The following is a 20,177-nucleotide window of genomic DNA, read 5'->3' as shown; positions in this document are numbered from 1 at the left end:
CGCCTGTGGTGACACCCTCACGAGCGATTGATGATCAGGAGCTGCTCGAGGTGTTAATCGCTTCTCGTTACCCCACGTATACTACACGATGCACGATGAAGGCCAAAATCGGTCCGATCACTCAAAAATCGGCTCAAAATGGGCCTAAAACCGCACAGTGTGAGCCCAGCATTAGAGCAGCAATGTTTGTTCCCCTCAGAGAAAGGGAAGAATGGGAAAAGGAAAACACCTGGCTGGAAAACGTTAATATGGGCATGTGCAGTGAATATCAGCGCTATGTGGCCAGAAGTGTGATAATATAATTTATTTTGTGTAATAAACAACTGCAAGGATAGATGATTACAACAAATAGATGACTAATACATAAAAGTAATACATAGATGAATAATGATGATGAGTTAAGGTGCGTAATCATGGGAACAAGTGGGTTTACAAACAGGAGCAGCTGATTAGCATTAGAAAAGCTGAAATAATACCTCAGCTGAAGCCAATTGTACTAAATGCACTAAATGTGCACTGTTACAAGAATGTTTTTCTTTCTATTGTTTTCTATTATTTTAAGTTAAGCAGGACAGAGTTCTTTTAAAGAAAGATTTACTTATATTCTCAAAAGTTAAGCATGACAGGCTTCTGTTTAAGAAAGAGACCTGTTTTACTGTGTTAATGTTCTCATTGTGAGCTAAAAATAAATGGCTAAATGATCATTTGTTTCACATGTGTTCATATCACAAAGAATACACATCTACTTAAATCAACTTCAAGTCAAATGGTTAAAAAAAATAATTTCACACACAAAAAAAGAGCTAGAAAATTCACCACACTGGGAAGGGTGAAGACAACTGGGTCGAGGTGTCCCTTATTTATTTTTCAGGGAGTTGGCAACCCTAGTCTAAGGGGATTGACTCGCCAACGTCAAGTGGCAGCTAGCTTACTTTTTCAGCTCCAGAGATTAGCCCTCTGTATATTTCAATGTCAACTGAGGCATTCCTACACTACACTGGTAAAAAAAAAAGATCAAGCTCTGGATACGCACAGTACTCATTCAATGAACTAGTTACTAATGTACTATTGGTGTAATCTTGGGATATGTAGACAGTGAGAATATTATAATACACATGTTTATATATGACACAATTTGTTGATTTATTCATCGCACCTGATCTAGATCTGTGTCAGAATGGGAACAAATTCCTATAAGCTGTTGGGGGTGCAGTAATCACTAATAGAGCACATCTATGTCTTGTAATTCAGTCCTAGCTTTCTGGGTTTTACAGGATTGCTGGTGAATGTTTTGATTATGAAAGGCCTATCTGCTCAAATTGCACTTTAAAGTGTTGTTCTGACAAACTGTGATCCAATCCAGACTCTTGTCTAGTTGCCACTTTCTTCAGTCTCACACTGTTATTGTTTGAAGATGTCAGTGTCAATTGCACAAGCTCAGTATGACAGATTGCACTTTGTTGGTGGGAGGGCAACTCATGAATGGATTACACACACTCCCACACACACGCATATCTGGAAGACTGATTACAGTGAACGCAGTCTACACGTTATTAAGGCTTTTGGTATTCTGTAAAAGTCTGACTCAAGACAGACCTACAGGGCTTTGTATATTGTTGGGTTCTGCTGATAAATTGGCGATCAAGTTAAAGTTGATGATCAATTTGCTGGAAGGAATGCATTTTTCTGATCTGAGGTTACACGTCAGAGATGTGGGCACGTTTGAAATACAAGCTGAGTCCCAATTGTCTGGCAGAAAAGTCACTTTTTCCTGTCGTTTCCAGCGTGGGTAAAACTAAACTGCCTGTGGTGTTCAATAAACATGCATTTTCCAGTGTGGCATCTTTTGTTCTTGTTGACTCGTTAAGGAAGAAAAGAAACAGTCAAATAACCGTACCTGGGTCCCAACTCGTCCTCACACCTCCAGGTGAATTCACCAAAGCTCTCGTAGCGCTGGTTGTAGTGGTAAAGCACACGGTGCAGTGTAGGAGCGCCCAGGTCCATCAGAGTGTTGTAAGCTGTCTGTTGCTCCTTCCCACTGGTGTAGCCGTTAAACAGGTTATATATCTTATCTGCAATTTCTGAAAGTGTATAGACAATCGGGGGTTAACTTGCAGCTTTAATAGGAGCAGGAAACGAGTGTTAACTATGCCCAACAATAAAGAACAATACCGGCGATCAGTTCAAACCCTTTTTTATGTTTAATGAACAGGCCGACTGGGGCTACTTGATATTAAATGATCCAGGCAAGATGTTCCAATGACAAAGTCATCTTTCTCCTGAATCCATGCTAGCCTCGCTGCTGTTTTGGATACGCTGTTGAGGTTTGGGTGGGGAGCTTCGCTGAGTTCACACGCAATCACGCTTTCTGTAGACAGACGGGGCAGATCGCTCATAGCGAGAGAAGAATGTTTGTCTGGGGCAGGTCTTATCTGTTTTTGCATTCATTTTAAACAATGCTGTTAACAGTGATCCTGACAGGCTGACGAATGCATTCTTAATTTCAATTACTGTAGGACACGACAGGAATCCATGTGGAATCATGTCAGTTGCTAAGGTATGGGCGAGGCAGAGTAATAAAGAAATAATATTAAGAAGTCTAATCCCAAATTAGGATGTTGGTTACTGGATAGTGATCAGCACCCCTTTCTTCCCAGTGATGACAGAGGTCACATGTTTGTGTGAAATACCCAAGGATGGAGGATCAGCGACACAGTAACTGTAATATGCGTTTGTTTTTGGGGTCATTGGAAGAGATTCTTTGATGTTGACAAAGATGTTGGACATATTGCAGTTTTTTCCCCTCAGTTATTGGGCACTGTTAAATATAATGGCCTCATAAGTGGAGAAGATGTGTTCTTTCCTGTTTCTTCTGCAGCTCCAATTTCAGATGAATAAAGCAGATGTCATTTTACATGAATATTTTGGTCTCACTACCATTACCGATCATTTTAAAAGGGATAAATCATCAACAACAAAGTTGAAGAATTCACTGAAGAAACTAAAACCTTGGAGTGTAAGTCCTCTCGGAAGTGACAATGCCAAGAAAATCAGTAAAAGCAACTACATGGCACGTACTGCATGTCACACCATGCGTAGATTTCCAGTAATTAAAACCAACTGCATTAAGTGGCACATCTTTTCTTATACAATTAGACAATTACATTGGAAATTGTTTTCACAGTCAAGCACAGTAAATTAAGTAGCCCCTTAATAGGGTTCAAATAGGAATTGGACAAATTTTAAAAAATCATTATTGAACTTTAATATTTTGCTGAAGTCCTTCCATGTAATGATGGCTTGAAGTCTGCAGATGTTTGTGATGTGTCTTACTCCCTTTGGTTTTTTCTCTGCTAGTGAAATTCAACCTGACTGACCACGTGGCTTATTCCTGTTTAGCCTGATTTTTCAGGCCTTTGTCCACTATTGTAGACAATATCAAGTTTGCAAGTTCTGCTTGGCCCTGCATCAGACCAACGTGTACCCTGCCTGTCACCCTGCGGCAGCTGGGTGACAGGCAGGGTACCTGCGACCTGGCTTCAGGGTGCCTGCGACCCTAAATTGTTTAAGCGGAAGAGAATGGATGGCTGGATGGATCACAGTACACTTCAGAATTCATCTGGCTGCTTCTGTCTTCTGTCACATCATTAATAAACATTAGTGACCCAAGTACAATTTGAAACCACTCATGCCCATGCATCACACAGGCTTCACTGTGTTCAGATCATGAGCTGTTCCAAGCCTTCTCCATTTTTTGTTACTCCTGTCCTTCTGTGACAGGTTGATGTTACTTTCATCCGTCCAAAGAATGCTGTTTGAGAGTTAGTCTCTAACCTGGCCTTTCTGTTCATGAGGTTGAACCTTCTGTCAAAGCGTCGTCCACAAAGCCTCTTTATGGTAGACTTCAATAACGGATAGCTACCTTACAGAGAGAGTTTTTCCCCCTCTGGGGACCGGTGGAAAAGGGTTTTTCTTCACCATGAAAAGGATCCCATGATCATTCATCACTTGAAATGAACTCTTGAATATTTGCCTGCTTAATTTAGGAATGAAGAAATATCCCACACCTATCACTGAAACAGCTTTTGCGTAACTTTTTTAATCAGCCCACCCTTAGCACCAGGAAATATGGTACTAGGGCAGAAAAAAAGACAGTCAAGGTACTTTTGGCCAGGGCCTTTAATTAAAGCCATACTTCAATTGTAGTGGCAAAAAGGTGAAAACTGTGACACTACCCAAATGTCTACAGCCCTGTCTCCAACTCAGCAGCAGGATCTATAAAGTCTTTGGTATGAAGCTTCACTAGTGCACAGGGTGACAAATGATTTCAGCTCGTTAATTTCTGACATGAAATAGCACACTTTATAACCAATATTCTCGTGAGATCTTAGTGTACAGTGTCCATAAACAGTTCTACTCCAGAGAGGAAAACTATCTGCCTGTGTCTTTATGACTCGCTCGATGAACTCATCTAACATCTGTTTTGTGCGGTTTTGAGACATGACTGCAAATAGAAAGAGCAAATGTCTGTCCGGTAAATAAAAAAAACAAATGAAAAAAAATTGCACCAAATATAATTTTTTCCCCCGAATTTTTCTGACATCATATAACAATCATATTTACTACACAAATAATGATGTACAGTCTTTTCCCCTCACCTTGTGCTTTGACGTCATCCACAGTTGGACATGGAGTTTTGATGGTGACTTCACTTGGAGTTGAACGGCGCCCCGTGTTGTCTACTGCCCATAGCCGGAACCTGCACGCACGCACGCACGCACGCACACACACACACACACACACACACACACACACACACACACACACACGCACTGTGAAATATAAAGTCCATTTTTCCATTTTGTTAGTGAAAATCTATAAAACCTAAAGTAATAAAATGGATTTCCTGCAGTGTATTCTCATGAAAGTGCTGAACAAAAAACATATGAGCAGCAGCAAACATGTCACAGCTGATGCATTTCCTGCAGCTGTTAATCCAATCGAAAGACCCCCTGCTTTGAAGACCAGGGCCTGCATTATCAATACGGGAACAGTGCCACACTCCCAATTTGCCGTTCTCTGCAGAGCTAGTTTCGCTGAATGAATATCTCCACCTAGTGGCCAATTGTTGCAGTAACAAAGAATGATGTAGCAGTACGAACACTCAAAAGGCAAAGAGGTGTAAAGAAATAGACGAGTGAATGACAGATATTCTCGGTTAGAAGAAAGCCATTTGAATCTTTCCATCATATACTCAAAGACTGAACTTTTGCTTTTAATGCAACTGCAAAGTATCTTTTTTTTTGCTGTCTTTGAGTTTCTAGCATGCCTTTCTTGGGCATATTTTATCTGAAAGAGCGTATTTTGCTTCTACAAAGTGTCATTCATGAGCATTGTACGGAATCCATCTTTATAGAAAATATAAAGAGCTGATGGGAGAGACAAGGCCTCGGTGCAGAGGCTCTCCCCAAGCTAAGAGCTCAGGGAGATGAATGAGCTGTCAGACAGGATAGAAAGAGCAGGAATCTCGCTGATACTGGAATTAAAAGAGCATGTGTAGCTGTTCACCGAACCCACATACATCAAAATTGTTTGAAGAAGCTCTGTCCATGGGCCTTTTGCCCTTTTTTTCTTTACTTCTCTTTGCCTCTACACACTGCTGTTTATCTTTTCCTCACTCTTTCCTCTCTTTCTTTCTCAGCCCCAAATGTTACCTCTGCATTTTCTCTCTTCTCCCTCTTTTTCCCCTCTCCACCCTGTTCTTCTGCTCTGCAATGTCTCTGTGTGTGTGTGTGTGTTATGCATGTGGCTTCCCACCTGGCAAGCTTTCTGTGAGATAAGTGTGAGCATGCTAATGAGAGCATCTGAGCATCCGGTGCTTGTGCATCTGTGTGTGTGTGTTTTTAATTTTGCACTGGAAGCATATACATACACTGACAGACCACTGAGGTTTTTAAATCTGACAAGGACCTGTTCAACTGCTCATTAGCACAAAAATCTAATCAGTCACATGGGAGCTCCATATACTTAGTCATGTTCAAAACAACTTTTTGAAGTTCAAACTGAGAATCTGAAGTTAAAGGAGGAGTGCCAACGTGGCATGGTTGTTAATACCAGATAAACTGGTCTGAGTATTTCAGAAACTGTTGATCTGCAAGGGTCTCTAGGGTTTACGAAAAAGAGGAAATAGTCAGTGAGTGGCAATGCCTTGTTAATCCCAGAGGTCAAATGGCCAAACTGCTTTGCACTGATAGGAAGGCAACAGTAACTCAAGCCACCATCTTACAAGAGCTTCTCTGTCAAACAGTGAAGCGGGTGAGCCTCAGCAGCAGACCGAGAATCTGAGGATACAGTTTGTGCTGGCTCGATTTCTGCTGCTTGGATGGCAGGCTCAGAATTTGCATAAAAACATGAAAGCATGGAAGTAATGTTCATCCTGTGCTGTATTAATGGTTCAGGCTGGTGTTGGTGATGTAATGTGTTGGGGGATATTTTCTTGGCACACCTGGGGCCCATTAGTACCAACTGAACATTGTTAAATCCCATAGCCTACCTGAGTAATGTTGGAGACCATGTCCATCCATTTATGACCACAATCTATCTGCTACTAGCTAGATAACGTACCAAAAAGTTAAAATCATGTCAGGCTGGTTTCTTTGAATATGAGAATGAGTTCACTTGACTCAAATAGCTTCAGAATTGATTAGATCTCAATCCAATAGACCACCTTTATGGTGGAAGATTCCCATTATGGATGTGCAACCGAAAATATGAAGGAACTGCGTGACACCATCATGCCAATATGGGGAAAAAATATAAAAAAAATAAACATAATCCACCTAGGCTGCACAAATATTTAGGAAAATGTGTAAAGCCCACAGATGTTCTGACTGTATTACGCGGCACAAGTGAAGTGGCTTATAATAGACAAATGGTGCACGATGATCATTTAACCACATGATCTACAGTTTGTTACTTAGCAAGAGAAGTACACAAAAGGTACATTATAGAGGATTTGAAAGATTGTAAAACCACAAAAACAAGCTACATTGACATTTCTCTGATAGTGCTGCATGTGATGTCACAAAATAAAACAAAAATCAAAAGAATTTAATTATTTGCTGTTGCTAACTAACTAGCTTAGTAGCAGCTAGTACTTTGTAACATTTGAAGAAGAAACAAAGAAGCAAAACATAGTGTGGACAACAGTGCTAACTTCAAAAGTATCAAATGATTTAAAATCAAAAATATATAAAATTTGCAATAATAATACTGATAACTAAAATTGAACTTAAAGTTAAAAGATGCCACATTCAGTCTGGAGCTAACAAATTAGCTCTTTATTAGCTAAAGAGTTAGCTATTTTGTTTTTGCAGTAAGCAATTTTTTAAGCCTATTTTTCTACAGCCAGTGTTGCCAACTTAGCAACTTTGTCGCTATATTTAGCGACTTTTTTTTCTAAAAAGCAACTAGGGACAAATCTGGCTACTTTTTCTGGTGTTATTGGAGACTCATTTATGACAACTTTTTGACGTGAAAGCGCTTATCGCTCTTACTCTCAACAAGCAGTGGGTGCTGCCGAGGGCACCTAGCTCGTGCCAAAGCGCTCAAGGCGGAGGATAGTCCTCCCCCAGCTGCAATCAGGCTGGGGGAGGACTAGGGGATGCAATCACATCTATGCTCCAAACTGCAAACGAATCGTGCACGAGCGAAGCCGCTGCTCCCGCACTGACTGTAACGCAGTCAGTTCTTCTTTAACTATTATGTTGTTTTGTGGCTCACAAGGTTTAAAACTACTTATAAACACACACACACACGCACACACACACAAAGTAACTCCACCAGAGTGCCTATTTCGGGTCACTTTTGCTTATTACATGACACGCTCAGAACAGACTCCATACTTACATGTATGTGGTGTCGGGCTCCAGGCAGCGAATAATCATACTGATGGAGGAGGACAGTAGGTCAGGGATGTCACCTAACATCACACATGGAGACCTGGCCCCGGACAAGATGTCATCCACAAAGCTTAAAAGGGTTTCTGCAACAAAGGTAAGTCAGGAGATTCCTCTGGATTAATTCATCCAAGTATTTCATACAGTTCAGACAATTCTTCAAATTTATGAATGATTTGCTTATGATTTATTTATGGCAATTAACCCGCTATTAACCCTCTAAAATATGTGTCAGAGTACTACTTTTTGTGTTAGTTTCTCTACTGCTACAATTCTGCCATTATTTTTTTAAGGCAGCAAATAATTTGTTTAAATTCACTCAAAATAAATACTGAGTTCTGATTTGAAACTGTCAAAATCCGATTATTGTTGACCCATTATTTATTTTTAATCTCAGGGCAGTTGTGTTTTTTTAAATTGTGAACTTTTTAACTGTTTTGTGCAACTTTCAATGGTTAAATTAATTTATACAGCAAAAGAATTGACCTGTTCTCTTTTTAAAGGGCCGAATTATGCATCTTCATATCAGCTTCAGCTGCGTCTTCCCAAAATGTAAAACAGATGAGCATTTTACTGTTACACTGCAATATACACGTGAAGTACAATATATATATATACACACATATATATATATATATATATATATATATAAGAGAGAGCTAGATTTTATGAAGTGAAAAATAGGCATGTTCACTAACATTTGAATGCAGCTACTGGGATTTGGGTCCCCCCGTGTTACAGAAAGGCAAAAAGAACACGGTGTTCCTTGTGACGCCAACACTTCTGTAAACATGCAGTCCATTCAGTGACTTTACTGTTGCAGATGGGTGTCCAAGGGCACCTTGACACTGCATGCTGCGAAGGGAGTATTATTCATTCAGCGTCCACCCACTTTTTTTCAGCACATTCAACACTAACATTTTAGGTAAAAGTTTTCTTTTACCACCTCTACCTCCCACTTTTTTGTGTAAGCCCTTTCTGTGCTCTCCTGAAAAAAAGTCTCACAATCAGGTCTCAAGATTAGGTAACATACAACCTCTGATAAACAACATCATGCCATCATTTATTTAACAAAAAGCAAGCCGAAATGCTGAAGCAGTCTGTGATTCCATTTAAGAGGCTAACCTCTTAGCAGGTCCTGCTAATCAAACACTGTATTAACTGATCATCAGCAAGTGTTAACACTTCTAAAAGCAGAGGCAGTTTGCAGGTTTGGAGCATTCAGGTGTTGTGTTACCACAATGCCAAGGAGAAAAGACATCAGCAAGTATCTTAGAGAAGCAACAGTTGCTACCTATCAAATTTATAAGGCCAATTCCAAACAATTGAAATCTATCGCTTTACAGTAAGATGTATTATTCACAAGATGAAAAGAATCCAACATATAGTCGGTCTTCTCTGGGGTGGACATGCTCTGAGTAAATATAAAAAAGACCTACGTCTTGGGTTCAAAGTCTCAGTTCATGAAAAACCTGAACAGGTATGGTTTGTTTGGAAGGGTTGCGAGGAGTGTGTTTTCTCTCTAAAACAAACATGGCAGCACCGATTAGGTTGTAGCTGAACAACACCCAAGACTTCTGGAACAATGTCTTTTGGTTAGATGGAGACAAAGTGCAAATGTTTAGCCAAAATGCACAATGGTAAAGCACAAACACCTCATACCAACTGCCAAGCATGTTGGTGGGCACCTTGAACTTGTTGAGTCGACCATGAGTTCTTCTGTATACCAAAGTATTCTAGAGTGGACTGTGAGGCCATCTGTCTAATAGCTTAGGTTTTGCCAAAACTGTGTCAAACTACAGGATGATGTTCTCAAGCAGAGCAGCAAAAAAACAACAGAATGGCTGAAAAAGAAAAGAATGGGTTTTGCAGTGATCTAGTCAAAGTCTAAATCTCAACCCTATTAAACGAATGAATAGATGAAAACCTCGATGAACTCAATAATCGTAAAGAAGAGTGGTCCACAATGATGTGTTGAATCAAGCTGGTGACTAATGGGATGTACTTGGTGCTTCACACACTGCTTCTGAATTTTGGCCCCTTGCTCCTCCTCCACCTCCAGCACCTCTTCTTCAGCACCTCATCTATGTTTAGCTGGCAGTGCGTGCATTAATGGTGCACCTTGGCCTCTGGGATGTGTTTCACTGTACAGAGGAAAAACCCAAATCTGTGTGCATGCACAGGCGTGTAAAGCAATGGGTGCTCTGAGGTGGTCACTGGTGACCCTCCTCGGCACAAGCACTCCCTGTCTGTGTTTATTTATGCAATATTTGTGTGTGAAGTGATGGACACCCTGAAGTGGTCACCTGTGCGTACTTTACACAACCTCACCTCTGCGTGTGAAAATATGTGTATGTGTGAATGACAGGTGCTCAAAGGTGGCCATCTATGTCAACCTCCTCTGTGTCACCAGCTAGTAAACAAGTGAGACTGAGACAGAGCAGGAGGAAAAACAGGGGTTTACTGAACGAAAGACATAACCGCTGCTGGAGATGTAAATGAAAAGTGACACTGTGGGTCTATATCTGTCTCCTCCGTAAGGAGGCATATGAAAAGGAAACAGTGTTTGAACCTTCTCTGGAGGATGCAGCTCGAGAATATGTGAAGTAATTCTCTCAATCTCTGTGCGAGTAATGCTCTAAATGGGAACCTGCATCCAACATCAATCTTCATGTACAGTTACTGTCTGTCTAAACATTATAATTCAGTGGAGATTTACTACTGTGCTACAAACAGGCTGTGTTTACCACAGCTGTCTAATACTGGAGGCATTTATGAGGATAACTGAAATGCATTTCATTCAAATTAAAAAATACTGAATGTGACTTTCACTTTTATCCATGTTTGCCTTTTAGTGGCTGGAGAAATGGAAAGAATATCACTGGCGGTACTGTTTACATCCCCTTTTAGTTGCTTTGCTTTTTACAGCAAGAAGAAACATAGCAAAGACATTTTAGACACATTAAAAGAGGCTCTATCTTAAAAAGTGCTAAATATATGGATCAAATACTGAAAGAAGATTTCTGATATAACCAGACAATACCATATTAATATGAATTCTCAGAATTAGCCATCCATCATAACAAGTCTGCACTCCCACAGAAAACAACCCCATAGATCATTGTGTAAGATGTTATTTATAACCAATAGTCACCTGTTAAGGTCAACACCGGAGTCAGAGTCACAGGCTGAGGAGGAGGAGTAGCAGCAATCTTCCACTCTAGCTTATTAATCAACCAAGGACCAAGACAACATTTTATTTCATCCGAAAGTCTTCTGTCAGACTCAGGCTTCTTATTTATCATCCGCCTGGTGATAGATAGTCGTCAGTTCAGATACTATAATTCTACTTGTTTATCTTAACACCCATGTAGATGCTAAAAAGGAGAGACTCAGAGTGAATCACACTCTGAGTCTTGTTCTGACATTTGGCCTACAAACCAAAACTTTTACTGTATTCATTTCAAATCCTCTTTAGTTCTGTTTTCTCTCTGTTATCGTTGGGTCTTTGCCTTAGACTATAAAAAGTCTTAAGGTGACTGTTGTTATTTGGTGCTTTATAAATAAAATTTCATTCATATCCTAGAACACGTAGCTTTCAAATACAACTAAACTTAACTAAACTTAACAAACACGATGAAAGCAAAACTTCAAATTGTGGAAGAACACAAACTCAGCCGCTGGTGTTCTTCGAGCAGCATCTTAAATCCCGTTAGCTTGGCAAAGTTGTTAAAGTTGTGTTGAACTGAGAACCTGTTGCTTGTGACAGTTCCCCAGCTGTTAAAAGTGCTTACAAAATGTTACGTCGGTGTAGAAAACAGCTGTTATTGTTTGTATCAAGTTCACCACTTGAAACCAAGTCCAGTCATGATAAATTTCAGCACTTCAGCCAATCATTCCTCCAGTGTTTCATTTTGGATGTCTGAATTAGAGGGAATGCGAGTAGATAAACAGCTACAGAGTTGTAGGTTTATAGCAGGTGCACCATCCCGAAAATGCAGATAACAGGATATATCCCACCGCTGTGGTCCACCAAGGAAATCCTATCCAGGGAAAACACAAATGAGAATTTCTTAAAAAGTCTCCTTAGTAAATCTTATTAAACCAGTACTTATTTAGTTGAGATAATTACATTGAGAAATAATGTGATCATGACAGGATACATAATTCAAAAATCCCTGTCACAATATAACAATGTTCTCCTTTTTATCCACAAGAAGTTCTTCTTCAAAATGCCAGTATCTGTCCAATGCTCGTCTGTAAGAGCAGTCTCATTAAAAGAGATCGACACACAAGTTGTGAGAAGCTGGGTTTTTCTCTGTGTATGGGCTAGTTGTAATTTTAGCCCCAAATAAAGTGATACACTGGCTATACTGACTGATACTTTACAACCCATCTGAAACATCACACTGCTCATGTTTCTTGTACTTTTTGGACTCTGCTCAGAGCAAAGTTGAACAAAGGTATTTCCAAACTCTAGGACCCCACGTTGTGATAAATAGGAATGATTCTAGTCTAGAAAACATAGTGTTCCTTTGAACTATGTTGCACATTTGGCCTCAACTCAATCACTGATCTCAAGGTGCCTTTGGCAGTGTCAGTCTCCTGTGATTGGAAAATTACTAGCCAAGTCCGTACTGGTGATCCATTCTCACGTCCTCAGATCCCTGTCTACTCTTACTCCCAAACTGCCGTTCTCACATGTTGTAAAGTTGTGCAGGAGGAGGAGACCTGATCCGAGCCAACAGTTCATGAATCCTTTAACACACCTTTGCTCACACAAAAGACAAAAGCTCATTAAAACTCAGAGCTGGTGGTGACATGAACGTCTGAAAGTATGAAAATGCCATAGACACTTTGAATTAGCTTTGGACTGAGACACACAAGATGTGGGTTGAAGCACTGCCATTTACTTTTTACCCAATCTTTCCCTCTGAGTTGTAGCCGTCCTGCCAGTTTACCACCTGAAGCAGCAGAACTGCAGCCCAATAGATACAGCCCAGTTTTTGGGAACCCCACGGTGCACTGTCATGATGACAGCAATGCATGAAGTGGGTGGCCTGCAGGCCAAAAGAACAAAACGTGCACCTAAATTATCTATAACAAATGCCTCAGTCAAAGGAGAGCGGTAACACTGTGTGCTGCCATGGCATTTATGGACATGACTCAACACAATAGGAATAAAAATGTACACAGAAACAAAATGATTGCTGACAGATGAAGATGAAACTGATTCTGGATGCTGGAGAACTGCTGGCTCGGCCACTATGAAACTAAGAACGGGAAAGTGTACGTGAAAACCATTTTACATGATATTAGCTCATTATCTGATCTATTAGCGTGAGTCCTGAGCAATTTCATTAAAGTTTCCTCCTAGGCTGCAAACCTGTTTGCTCCAGGGTTATTATGATTCAACATTCTGCGAATAGCTCCGCAATACTCCCTGAGTTTAAGAGAGCAAATCTTTGATTTACTATGAGGCACAGTACATAAAGAAGAGCCAATTTCCACTGTGGAACACTTTCCAAAGCAGTTGTCAATCACAGTCCTTAAAGTCTGCGTTGCTCAACATTTGGTGCAATAAAAAGTGGAATAAAGAGAAATATGCCTTCGCTATAAGTAATAGGTTACAAATTGTGCCAAAACAGGAGGTGAATGATGCTTCAAATAAAAATTGGAACATGGATATACAAAGATTTATGGCTGTCACAGAAATATAAAATAAAAGAAGCTGCTGGCAAGAAGAGAAATCGCGCACATTTGTGTCAACTCTGATTTTTCACAATGCATTGATGTATTGTCTCTCAACAGCGTTTATTTCCCAGTATCTGAGAAACATGAGCCTGCATTTTATTTGTAGAGAAGGCCAACCAGCTTATCCTAGGATGACATTGATAGACGGTTTAAGGTTCAGCTGGGAAGGGCTGTAAATTTGTCTATTTAGCAAAATCACTAAATCAGCCTGAAACAAGAAATTATAGCTCGGTAGTTCCTGAATACACAGCAAAGGTTGTAAACAGACACTGCGGGAGAGTTTCTCAGTAGTGAGTATGCAAGTATATATAAATGGAATATTAACATTATTAGTAGTAGTTGTGCAACTGTGAAGGAAGACTTCTGTGGCCCTGACACTTCATCCACGTTACTTACTGTTCCTCTGCTGTATCCATCAGACGCCACAGAGGTGAATCAAACAACCGTGGCTGTGGTGAATAGCGATGGATAATAAGTGGATTATCCATCGCCAACTGTGCGCCACCCTCTGCAGGTGGGTCTGCAACATTCTTAGAGTATGATGACTAGAGCTGAATACTTTCTCTAACATCTGCTTCAGCGTGGCTGCCACATGGTGCCGTGGTTATTTGTTTGATTTTTGCATATTAAGCTCCACATCATATTGCATTACATCTGATTTCTTGACTTTTTTTTACCTTCCTGAGCGATTCTGTTTGTATTCTTAGATCTGATTTTCTTTGGCTACATAGTTTTTCATGTGCTAGCTACTTCTGTAATACAGTAATCTCACCAATCTTTGGATAAAATATATCTTCTGTTTTATTGCTGATTATTTTACATATACACCCAGGGACATGGATCCGCTGAATGGATGAATGAAACATGAATGGAAAACTACCGTCATGGCTAAAGGTTTTGGCAGTGGCACAAATTCTGTGTTTGCTGTCTTTTCAAATACGTTTCTATGATCGCAGTGATCATTTGAGTAAAGTTGGATTTTTTTGGTAGACCTTCCACTCAGGTGCAAATTTACAGCACGAACATCCACACGGAGAGCCATCGACACAGGACACTTTAGGTGCGGCTTCGTAGGTCAAGTAGAGTCACCGTGCACGCTGCATGCAGATTCCAAAGAACCAGTTTTAGATCTAATCAAGGTGCTCTGAGAAACTTGTCATTCAGCTGGAATTGTTTACTCATCATTCTTAGAGTATGATTGGCTGGAAAAATCAAGGTTTGCCAGGAGAATGATGTGAGTTATGGGATGTCTCACCTTTTGAAGTCATGCCTGCTGTCATCAGTTCAGTTCTGCAGGCCTGGACCCTTAGTGTGCAAGTGTGTGTATGTGTGTGTAGACCTATGCAGCCAATCCACGGCTGTTTTTCTCTGCTTCTTAATGGAAAGGACAGGTGCTTGATAATTTTTTCACTGTGGAAACTTAATGTCTGTCAAACATCAGATAGTTTGATCTGAAAACTAGAAGGGCACCTGGCAGCAAATAGCAACGACTGACTTATTTAGAAGTCCTAATGAAAGTGAACCAGATTTGCACCAAGATTTAGCTGGTCTCTCTTTAACCCTGCTAAACCTCTCTGCCACGTTTCATGAAATTCTGCATGTTAGGTTCTGTTAAATTTTGCATCATATACTGCTGCTCTGACTCCAAAATAAAAAACAGCCTGCTTGTGGCTTATAACATTAGCTTAATTCAACCTGATATTTCCTATCAGTTTGATCCAGTGAGAAAGAAATACTGTAAGTATAAAAAGTATGTTGCAGCTTTCACTGCCTATCTGGATTTAGTAGCTCCGAATCGCGCGTATGGCTAAAGGAGCAGCAGCTAGATTGAGTCTGTGCTAACAGATTTTGATTTTGAGCACGTAAAGTGGAACAAAGCCATCACGATTAGGCTTGATCAAATCTAGGACTACTATTTCAACTGTTGCAACTCTGCAGTACTAAGTGTATTACTGAAGTAATACCAATTACCTCAATTCATAAGCAAAAAGATGCAAGTGTATTTTCAACAGTAATACTTCTTTATAAAGCCAAAAAGTGTAGATTTCTTTTGGGATGCTTCATTCACAAGTCGAAGTAGAGCCAGTGACTCGTGCGGCATGTGACTGTGGAGCTGTGGAAGCAACTTGCTTCAACTGAAATGATATTTAAAATGTGCCGTGATAGTTAATGTGAAGTATGTATTTAGTATTTAGTATTAGTATTTATTTATTTATTGTCATTGTCAAGAACAATGAAATTGCGTTTGGGGCTTCCATACAACCCAAAAAAAGAAGAAAATAATAAATACCCCTTAAAACCCAAGTGTACATATTTAACCCAGTGTGACTCCAATGCAATAAGACAATCCTTAGCAATAATGTTCGTAGAAATTCAGACAAAGACCTGAGAAACATGACAAAATACAACAATGCAACCCATTCAATATTATTGTACTGTGAGATATGATATCAGATATGATAGTTATCTATTTAAGAAAGAGGGGGGGGGCAGGGGGGGGGGAAGAGAATAAAGATATGATGCACCAATGCAGACCAGTTCATTGCTATTAAGAAGTTGGATATGGTTATTGTCCGTGAGAGGGGGGCAGAGAGTTCAGGAGCCTCACAGCCTGTGGATACAGGCTGTTGGCCAGTCTGGATGTTCTGGCCTGTATAGACCTGTACCTTCTCCCTGAGGGCAGCAGATGGAAAAGGTGGCGCGCAGGGTGATGTTGGTCCCGCAGGATACTGTGCACCCTCCTCAGACAGCGAGTGGGGAAGATATTACTGATCTCTGGCAGACTTGTTCCAATAATTCTGCCAGCTTCTTTCACCACCCGCTGGAGTGCTTGCTGATCGGCCTTGTCAGGTTTATAGAGAGACACGTGAGACCCTGAAGCCCATGGAAAGAACACATATGTGCACACAAACACACACAGGTTCTGCCTGTAAAGGTAAAGACTCAAATGAGATCCTTTCTCCACCCTATAACAGGTTTCACTAAGGGCTGTCTGGAATTTCATCCACTTCTGTTAAAGCAGACAGCTTCCTTGTAACTAGCTGTAATTGGCAGCTGGCAGCCACACCAACACAACTGGCAGCAACACCCTTAACAAATAACATCTGGACTCGGTCATCTACCTTTCCGTTGGATAAAAGGAAAAGCGGCCGACAACACAACAAAATCTGATCTTTGACGGGCCCTTCATTTTTATTTTTTGGCACTCCAGCGGCGGTCACAACCACTACCAGACCGTGGAGATTGGCTGGATGCACGGGACTGTTTGTAACTTCTAAAGACCAGCATTTCATTGAAGATAAAGGGGTAATTGTTAAATAAACAGAACAGAAAGAGGAAGATGAGGTTGAAGAGTATGAGACCGGCTGAAGGCTTAATTATATAAACCGCCTCATGTTGAAGAAAAAAAAGGAGGAACAGCTCTCCAAATTGTTTCTGCCTTCTCTCAATTTGTGTTTGATATGTATGCTGCAAAGCTGCATTTGCGTCACAGCGGTGTAATTTGTATCTACAAAGGGGTGATAAATTGTTTTATAATTTGATAGAAGTGAGGTTGACCAAATTGATAGCAGTTACCGTGAGAGGGCTTTGCACGCTAAAACTCGATTTGGCCGAATCAATAAAAGAATGGAACACCTTGGATTAGGGCGGATGCGCCTAGCAACAACACAACAGGAGTTCTTAAGTAAAGGCTCCATGCGTGTCATTCCTGTCATTGCATGTTCACTCATCATTGCTTTATATGTGGTTTATATGGAGGGTTTTTTGGCTTGTTTAGCTTCTCCAAGTCCAAATCTTTCTCTTTCCAGTTTGTCTCGAGAGAACTGCCGTCTCTTATGGACAGTTCGTGCTGACGACATTTTTAAGTGCTTCAGTATCCAGGCTGTCCATCAGGTGTTTGTCTCACGCAACGGATATGCTTCTATGTTGACGAATGTGTCAATCCACGCCGATTTGCGCCAAATGCTTTACTTCCTTGCGTGTTTAGCGAAGCTGAATCCTGATGCTGTGTCATCCAGATCACGCAGATTTCCCACTTTTTTATGAACTTGCCAAAAATTAAGAAATAAATAAAAGTAAATAATTCATCGAGGGCAACATTTGCTTTTTGGTGTGAACTTTTTTCATTTCACTGAGGCTTCAGAACACCGACTATTTTCTGTCTTAATGACTGTTTTATGTGACTGCTGGGTTCAGCTACATTAGACAGTGAAGACCCCGCTGCTGATTAAAATGCAGCTAGCTCTGTAAACAGGAGAAATGTTCAGAAGCAACGCAGAGAATGTTTTTACTTTCTATCCGTGCTATTTTCATTTCCATCCATCTTCTTCCAGTTATCCAATTCAGGGTTGCAGTGTGGCGTCAGCTGTCTCTCCTGTCAAAGGTGGGATAGGCTCAAAATATTTCATTTAGCTCACTTTCCTCACACACAGTCGGTGTTTCAGGTCTACAACTCAAGCATCTGTTGTAACCCAATGGTTGAGCATAAAACACCCTCAAACTTTGGGCGACCAATGTAGTTGGCAACCTGTCTCTAAACAGTTGTAGTCTGATACTGACTGACTACATTCTTTCTGAGAATTGCAAAAGTTTGCAATTAACTGCTTTAAAATTTATAAACACAGTTTGCTGACAAGTTGCGTTGCTGGGTGCAAGTCTTTGTGTCACGTCTCTTTGCAATAGGGAACTTGACTCAGCTGGTTGCCATCTTGCTGCGTTCTGATTATTGGTCTATAAAAGCAAGGTTAACATAACATAAAGGTTAAATCAGTGTCCTGCAGTTTCATGATCATTTTCATCCTACTGTGGCCTTCAAGCATTGATTTTTCTGGGGTGACTGCAGAAAACTGGTAGAATAAAAAAAAAAGGACAATGGTTACATTATGCATTACAATAGTCGTAAAGAAAATAATTTTTAAAAACCTGTAAAAAAGGCACTGAAGTTCAGCATCGAATCCTCTTATGTTACAAATAAGCTTACAGGGTTACAATACCTGGAACTTCACTTGCAAAACTAACAATTAGGTACCAAGACCATTGAGAAAATAATCAAGTGTTATGAAACATTGTTGACAGACACTGATGGGACATCTTGAGTTTATCTTATTCTAGTTTAATAATTGAATTAACACAATTAATGCATTTGATTCTAATTAAATCATTAATTATTATAAATCTCTGGCTCCCTTAGTCGCGTTGTAACAGGATTAGGGTGCTGGGGGATTTCCCATGATGGCTTTCTTCCACAGTGTGCCTTGTGTCCTGTCTCACCCCCAGTGGGTTGTGGCAGATGGCTGCTCCTCCCAGGTTCCTTCTTGTTAAAAGGGAGTTTTTCCTTCCCACTGTTGCCAAGTGTTTGCTCATAGTGGGTCTCTGACTGGGCTTTTCTCTATATTATTGTAGGTGATCTTTATTGAACCAGCCAGTAATGCACTATGGTAAGAGAGTAAGCAATGCCAATCACACTACAAATGTAATGAAACAAAAATAACAGAAAATCCATCAATCTCCTCTGAGGTCTTCCTTGTTTCCTCCAGGCGGCTTCATATTCAACATTCTTTGTCCAATATATCCACCATCTCTCCTTTGCATATGCCCAAACCATCTCAGCCTCACCTCTCTTTGTCTCAAAACTTCTAAGAATATCTTCAGACTTTTAATTGACTCACTTTAGTTGTGCTAAACGGAGTTACTGGTGAGAAAAACAAGCAATGTGACTGTGTAGACATGTAAATCTGCAGCAATTGAGTCCATTCAAACTGTGGCACCACTTGAGGTAAATGCAGTAAAAGGCCTTATTTTTCCAAACCACACAAGCACAGTGCACTCTGCTGTCCATTTGCAAGTACTGTAGGTATTAACTCCATACACACTCTGCACTCTTGCACTCTATAATTACACGAAGAACCACAAATCCACATGGAAAATGAATTGAACACAATCACCAAACTGTCTATCATTAATCCCATGTCCGTTTGGCAGAGACTGACTTATCAGTGGAGCTTCTGACATAAAAAATGTGCGTCTTTATAATGCCTCTAGAATTGCATATGCTTTTTAATCAAAGCGTATCTAATGAAATCTTGTACAGCAGCTCTCCTTAAGGTTAAATCAGTAGGACACTGTGACTGGTTAGTTCAGCAATGCCTTCATGAAAAGAAGCGTATGGCCCTACATCCTAATCCAGCATACGAAACAGGATTCTGGTGAGAGCTAGTCAGAGATTAGATAGTGTGTCTTTTATCCCACTGAAGGCTTTTTAAATTCATTTCACTCTCACAGTAAAGCTTTTTTTAAACACGTCAGTAGTAATCTGCTGCTGTGATGAGGCAGAGTGGTTTTAACACTGCATCGTGTTGAACAGTTGAGCCACAGCTTTTGCTAATTATCAACTAAACATTTACTTCTCCAACTTTGTGACTTTGCAGTTAAGAAGGAAACTCTTTATGGTCCTTTACAGATGAC

General features: G+C 40.3%; 1 protein-coding gene across 7 annotated transcripts in view; it reads right to left on the bottom strand.

Annotated features, from left to right (window-relative positions):
* astn1 (astrotactin 1) overlaps positions 1–20,177 on the bottom strand; it is a 485,289-nt gene that overhangs the window by 23,728 nt on the left and 441,384 nt on the right. For all 7 annotated transcript variants that reach the window (XM_086272768.1, XM_086272769.1, XM_086272772.1 and 4 more), the window contains 3 exons: positions 7,909–8,044; positions 4,659–4,759; positions 1,898–2,081 (listed from right to left, as the gene is read on the bottom strand). In XM_086272768.1, the coding sequence (XP_086128894.1) occupies positions 1,898–2,081; positions 4,659–4,759; positions 7,909–8,044 (421 nt within the window). The remainder of the gene's footprint in view (positions 1–1,897; positions 2,082–4,658; positions 4,760–7,908; positions 8,045–20,177) is intronic.

The sequence above is a fragment of the Aulonocara sp. 'chitande type north' Nkhata Bay genome, linkage group LG18, assembly GCF_057382095.1.
Source record: "Aulonocara sp. 'chitande type north' Nkhata Bay isolate Kocher_YH1m ecotype deep benthic linkage group LG18, A_spYH_male_GT1.1, whole genome shotgun sequence".
Classification (NCBI taxonomy): domain Eukaryota; kingdom Metazoa; phylum Chordata; class Actinopteri; order Cichliformes; family Cichlidae; genus Aulonocara; species Aulonocara sp. 'chitande type north' Nkhata Bay.
This window is presented reverse-complemented; position numbering and strand designations above follow the sequence as displayed.